At 41.4% G+C, this 6,908-nt stretch overlaps 1 protein-coding gene across 1 annotated transcript; it reads right to left on the minus strand.

Moving 5' to 3' along the window:
• Positions 1-2,507: 2,507 nt before the first annotated feature.
• Positions 2,508-3,878, minus strand: LOC148786635 (uncharacterized). The gene is made up of 2 exons (XM_088886211.1): positions 3,635-3,878; positions 2,508-2,923 (listed from the first exon to the last, which is right to left on the minus strand). Exons 1-2 carry the CDS (start codon positions 3,876-3,878, stop codon positions 2,508-2,510), a joined length of 660 nt encoding a protein of 219 aa, XP_088742337.1.
• Between the last annotated feature and the right edge of the window lie 3,030 nt (positions 3,879-6,908).

Raw genomic sequence — 6,908 nt, forward strand, 5'->3', positions numbered from 1 at the left:
CCATTTCCGTGTTTGCGTACTTGGATACGATCTATCGTTGAATATCGCATTGGTGATGGGAGTGAATTTTATTTATGGAAGGATTCATGTCACACCCTTGGACCACTCATAGACAGATTCCCATGAGGGCCTTCCAGATTGGGTTTGCATGAGAATGCTACATTGAATTCAGTTATCCACGAGAATCAATGGCACTGGCCATTGATTACGGACATGAAGTGCTTAGAGATTACTCACACACTTTTTTTTTCGGTAAATGTAATTTTCATTAAGTAAAATAATAGTATAGTACAACAATGTGATCCTCAAGTGGTTTCTCCCTCGACAGGCCAATGGATACGCCATAGTCTGTATAACGCACGTGTACTGACCGAATAAGCTAATTTAATGCTAATGATCCTCTGTTTCACGTCATTGACAATCAGTATACCGATGGTACTCGATGTTCGCTCTGTTTGTTCAAATCGCCTCAGGTTCCTCTCCATCCATATGTGGTAGACACATAATGCGAGCAATGCTCGGTAAGCGATGTTGATAATGTGTCTGCCCCTCCATTTTCGCGTTGCCCACTGTATGTCTGTTGGCCAATCCCTATTGGGCCAATGAAGTCGAACTCTTCTGTGAACCTCAATAAGACATTGCCGACTAAATCTGCATCGGAAGAATAAATGTGAGTGTGATTCCGTGGCCCCCTCGTCGCACAAATTACATACACCAAAGGTGGGATAGCCATGGTTTGTCCGTGGTAGGTAGTTTGCCTAGTATAGTGAGCCATAGGATGAATGAGTGGCGAGGGATCTTCAAAGAGCCCGAAAGTAGTGAAGCCCAGCCTACTTTCGGCCCTGGAGGGTCAAATAATCGGTATAGGTCCTGTTGTGGGTTTCCGGCCTTCTAGTCTCCATATAACCCGATCATCATCTCCATGAATTTGCGGCAGGTTATGTGTGATCTCCAAACACTCGAAGTCCGTGATGGGAGGCCACTGCCACTCACCATCTGTAATCACCGAGCTAAGTTTTGCCGACTCTTCAAGTACTAGAAGCCTCGAACCCCGTTGGAATTGCGCAATAAGTGGTCCAAGATGGTGCCATGGGTCTTGCCAAACATAAAAAGTCTCCCCATTTCCAATTTGGTACTCCACAATAGGTCGAAGATAGGGACGGAGACGTAATAGTTTCCTCCAACCCCACGAGCCTCCATGCTCCTGGACTGTCCAAATCGATGTGTTCCATAGCCTGTTATGATAAAGCCACTGCACCCAGATGGAGGTTCTATCACATCGTATGACATCACAAAGTTTCTTGCTCATAAGTGGCCGGTTCAAGGTATATATATCTTTGATTCCAAGTCCCCCCTCATCAACCGGTCGACACACATCAGTGCAGGCGACCTTAGCATATCCACTAGTCGTCGTGCCCTTCCATAGAAATTCTCATCTTCTTCTCAATTTCATTAATAACTTTCTTGGGTAGAATGAAAGCAGACGCCCAATATAGGCTCAATGTTGAGTATAGATTTGATGATTTGTACCCGCCCAGCATATGATAACGAAAGTCCTTCCCATCCGGTACGTGCATCAATTTTCGATAGAAGTGGCTGACAGTCAGAGATAGACAATCTAGAGGAGATTAGTGGAAGACCCAAATACCTCATCGGGAGTTGTCCCTCCTGAAAACCCAACGCTGTCAGTAACTCTTCTTTCCTTTCCTGTGCAGATCGAGAGATAATTAGGTGACTCTTTTGTTCATTCAATCGGAGGCCTAACCACTCTGCAAATCGGTCCAATCCCACCTTAAATACCCGGATGGATTCCAAATCGGCTCTGCAGAAGAGAATAAGGTCGTCTGCAAATCCCAACTGGAAAACCTTTGCAGGCTCACACTTCCAATGGTAGGTAAACTACATATCCTGCTCTATCAGTTGTAGGTATACCAAGTGCAAAATCTCCATGACAATCACAAAAAGGTAAGGCGATAAAGGGTCTCCCTGTCGTAGCCCCCTCGTTCCAGCAAAGAACCCGTGGGGTTTCCAATGATCCCAATTGAGAATGAGGCCGTGGTTACACACTCCTCAATCCATCTACTAAAATGTTAGTGGAAACCCGAAGAGTCGCAGAACCTCTAAAAGGAAGTCCCACTCCACCGTGTCATAGGCTTTCCTGATGTCCACTTTGCGTGCGCATCTCGGGGGTAGGCGCATCTGATTATAGCCCGTAAACAGTTCCTGAGCTAACATAATATTGTCCCCTATACTTCTTCCCGGAATGAATGCTGCTTGCCAGAGGGGCTAATAATCTTGTCCAAAATCATACTCAGTCGTTGGACAATGAGATTCGCAATAATTTTATATAAGACATTACAACAGGAGATAGGTCTAAAATCACGAACAGACATAGGTGTGTGTACCTTAGGTATCAGTGCCAATAGTGTGGAGTTGACCTGCTTCAGTAGTTTCCCCGTATTGAAGAAGTCCAAAACCTCCCTTATAACTTCTTCTCCCACCACTGGCTAGGCTGCCTTAAAGAATCCTGACGAGTATCCATCAGGTCCTGGTGCCTTGTCCTCAGCAATATCAAAGATTTCTTGCTTCACTTCATCAGGTGAGAATGGTAGAACAAGATGGCTAGCCTCATCCTCCAAAATATACCTCGCCCATGGTCTGAGGTAATTGATATCCATCGATGCCCTTCTTCTGTTACCTCCTAGGAGGTTCTGGTAGTATGATATGAACTCATAAGCGACCTCCCCTTGTTCCGTGCGAGTGGTTCCACTATCATCGTTTATCTGTAATATCCTCCTCATCACCCGGCGCTTAGCAATCTTGCGAAAGAAAACTCGGGTGCATTGGTCTCCATCTTTCATCCACTGCATCTTAGCTCTCTGTTGCAGCATAACTTGTTCCAGCTTGGCCGCTTTGGCATATACTATACGACAACAGTGTTCCAGGTATAAGTATGAGTTCATCATGTCTGTCAGAGTTCACCAAGCGTTGCGCCTCCTTGAGAAATCCCTTAGCCAACTGGACATTCAGTGTCAAATCCCCCTTATTTTTTTTTTCGGTAAAAGTAAGTTTCATTGAGTAAATTTGGTACAGTACAACAATATGATCACCAAATGGTTTATCCCTCGACAGGCCAAGGGATTCGCCATAATCGAAATAAAGCACGTGTACTGACTGATCTAGATAGTGGGATGCTATGGATGCGGTCTAATGTCCTCAATGATCAGTAATGCTATGGTAGTAGGCGTCCTCTCGGTGTGATCGAATCGTCTCAGGTTTCTTTCCTTCCAATTGTGGTATACACATGCTGCAAGTAGTGCTCTATAAGACATGTTGATGATGTGTTTACCCCTCCATCTCTGTGAAGCCCATGTAATGTCATCTTTCCACTCTCTATTGGGCCACAGGAATCGTATCGTTCTTCGAATTTCTGTGAGACATCTTCGACTAAATCTGCATTGGAAGAACAAATCCCCCTTATTCCTCCTCTGTAGTTGGAAGATCGATTTCAGGGCCTTCAGTTTACGTGTCACCACATATATAGGGACACCCATAATCTCATGCTGCCAAATGTTCTGCACGCTGGGGATAAAATCAGGTGATAGGGCTAGGTAGTTATCAAATCGAAACATACCTCCGTTATGCTGCTGTGTATCCCCATATAGAACTAATGGTGAGTGGTCAGATGTCCGAGGTGTAAGGCTATGATAGGATGAGGTAGGAAACCTCTCAAGCCATCGATCATTAATAAGCATCCGATCCAACCGCTTCCATAAACTCCTCGTGGTCGTACTGCAGTTATGCCATGTGTACCATTCTCCTTGCATAGGTAGTCGTATTAGCCTAGCTCCTTGAATACCCGCATTAAAGTCTTCCATGGCCACCCTTATATCTCCGGATATGCCACACACCTCATTTAGATCACGGACTGCTAAAATCCCCTTCCACCAACCACGGGGTATCCGTGCACTGCTGGGCCATTGTCCCCAGAGCAGTCCAAAGAGTCCGGCATGGATCTCGTTTATTCAGCCCGCGGACATTCCATATAGCGATGTTCAACATGGATCATTACCACCGGGGCTGCATGTGTTAGGACCCCTAGAAGGCTCGTCTGCATCATCAATTAAGTGCAAAGCATCAAAGGCATTATAAACAACAACTGCCTTACCCCTATCATTGTGTTTGGTGAAATTTCGTTCAACATCCACAGCACCCGATTTCAGTGGCCAAATCGGGAATGGACAGAAGATATTGTATGGGGGGCACGGAAATGGCGTGGGAAACATATCATCAACATTGCATACCGTGCACTATTAGGATCGTGTGTTTATCATATTTGGAAGGAGAGGAACACTAGAAGATTTGAGCAAGTGGAGAACCCTCCTAGCGTGGTAGCCAACCTGATTATGGAAGATATACGCCAGTGCATAATTAGTCTAGAACTCCCTAGCTCTGTTAGCACACGTGCATTATATAGACTATGGCGGATCCCTTGGCCTGTTGAGAGAGACACCTGACGAGGGCCATTGTTGTACCATTTTTTTCCTTTATTAATGAAAATTAAATTTTACCAAAAAAACCGTGCAAAACAGCTAACTTTTGAACGTTCTCAGAATTCGACGAAACTTGACCCACACGTTGGTCTAGACCCAAGCATTTGTATTGTAAATTTGTTAAGCAATAGTAATAACTACAAGTTAGTATAAAAGGGAAACAAACTTGTTTTAATAAAACCGTGGAAAACAACTAAATTTTGAGCATTCTCAGAATTCGACGAAACTTGATCCAAATGTAGGTCTAGACCCAAGAATTTTTGTGTTAAATTTCCTAAGCGAAATAATAACTACAAGTTATTATAAAAGGGAAACAAACTTGCTTTAATAAAACCGTGCAAAACAGCTAAATTTTGAACGTTCTCATAATTCAACGAAACTTGACCCAAACGTTGGTCTAGATCAAAGCATTTGTGTTGTAAATTTGCTAAGCGTAATAATAACTACAAGTTAGTATAAAAGGGAAACAAACATGCTTTAATAAAACCGTGAAAAACAGCTAACTTTTGAACGTTCTTAGAATTCGACGAAACTTGAACCAGAATTTGAGTTTGAGTCTTGTTTGAATTTCCATTTTGGTGCTTTTCTTCATTTTCCAATTCTTTTGTCCTAATGCTGCAAAATAATATTTAATTAGGAGTATTTGATCACAAAATAGGCTAAAATATTATATGAAATAAGTACAAAATGCTATTCTATCAAATATCCCCCCACTTAACCCTTTGCTCGTCCTCGATGCAAAGAAATAGAGATAAAATAGTTGAAGAAATTCATTCCAAACTTTATGGATCGCAGACGAAAGTAACAAGCAAGAATCTAGTTAAGTGTTCAAAGAATAGTACATCATATGATAAAGACAATTCAACAAGCTTCAAACAAGTTTTCACAAGATGATCTTCAGGAAAACTAAGCATGGAAAACAAGTGGACTATGCTCTCATATCTCCCAATCTCTCAAGCGTTTTTGGTTGAGTGTTTCGCTCAAATGCTTGCTATGAAAATGCTTCACCATAGGCTTGATTATACACCAAAATCTCCACCACTTATAAATATGCACACACTTGAATCAAGAGGTCTTATATTTTGGTTGTAATGGGGCTTTGGTTTGGGGGTAGGAAGAATAAGGAAAAATGAGGTGAAAATCCAAGGAACTAAATTAGAGCACCAAGTAATAGATGTAGGAATCCAAGCTTTTCAAAATTGATTTATCTCATGCTCTTTCATGTCCCACTTTCCTCGACTTGAACTATGCCTTTCTTTCGAAGAGAGAATTTTCTTTTTCTTCTCCTTTTTTTTTTCTCTTTTCTTTTTTTTTTTATCTTTTTTTTTTTTGAAAGTATTTTTTTTTCTTTTCTCTCTTTCTTTGTCTATTAAGGCATAGAACAAGATTGTCATGTGACATGTTAGCTCATAAACGTCCTTTACAATAATTGAGATATCCCCCCACTTAATGTCAAAACATATACTTAGAATACATCTTTGTTCTTTGACGCTCTACTAGTCCTTGGAAGGGTCAAACAAGGATAATAAAAAGACGGTAGAGTTTGTTTATACATAGGGTTGCATAACAAGGAATTAAGGCTTATAAGGCTCAAATGGGCTTACTAAGGGGATTTGTATGTAGGTGGTCTTTTTAAGCTAAAGGGGTTTTTATCCTAGTGCCTTTATCATTTTCAAGTGTATGCATAAAGATGTGGCCTCGATATGGTTCAAAGCAAGTTCTAGGAAGACAAAATCATGAAGCATTATCTCTCAAGAAAAGAAAAAATTGTAGATTTTCATGAGTGTATAGGCTCAAAATTCCTCTCTAGGTAGGTTATGTCCACCAATTTTTCACATTCAATTTTCAAATCAAATCACCATTTGCAAAAATAAGTTCTTAACCGTAAGTTGTCAGGAGTCATTAGATGCACATCCTTATCACACATTACCAAATTATTACTTGATTAGCCTAAGTCTTTGATCATAAAGCTAGTGTGAGAACAAGATAAAATAATATTTGCTTCAACAAATATGGAAGGGGTAGCAAGCATCAATCAAAATAATTAATCCACCAAGACTCATTTTCTATCAAAACAATCAAAACACCTTCCCCCCACTTAATTCCACATTGTCCCCAATGTGGTAAGCATGCATATCTAGGACGATAAAATAAGAGAAAGGGAGAAAGAGAGCGTCCCTTAGTGATTCGGGAGTAGGTGGTGGAACTGCGGGAGCTCGAGAATTGTGAGGCTTTGAATGAGAAGGAGAGTCCCTTGTGGATGCTCATACCTTTTGACCTGCAAAAATCGATTTTAGTGGTATCACAACATTCACAAGAGGTTAGATGAGAGAGAAATAAATAACTGAGAAAATG

This window comes from Sesamum indicum, linkage group LG10, assembly GCF_026168435.1.
Source record: "Sesamum indicum cultivar Baizhima isolate 11 linkage group LG10, ASM2616843v1, whole genome shotgun sequence".
Lineage (NCBI taxonomy): Eukaryota > Viridiplantae > Streptophyta > Magnoliopsida > Lamiales > Pedaliaceae > Sesamum > Sesamum indicum.

Coding starts and splice junctions, on each gene's coding strand:
- LOC148786635 (XM_088886211.1), bottom strand. CDS start 3,878: ATGGAAGACTTTAATGCGGGTATTCAAGGAGCTAGGCTAATACGACTA. Junction 2,924..3,634: donor TACACAGCAGCATAACGGAG/GTATGTTTCGAT, acceptor GTTGTCGTATAG/TATATGCCAAAGCGGCCAAG.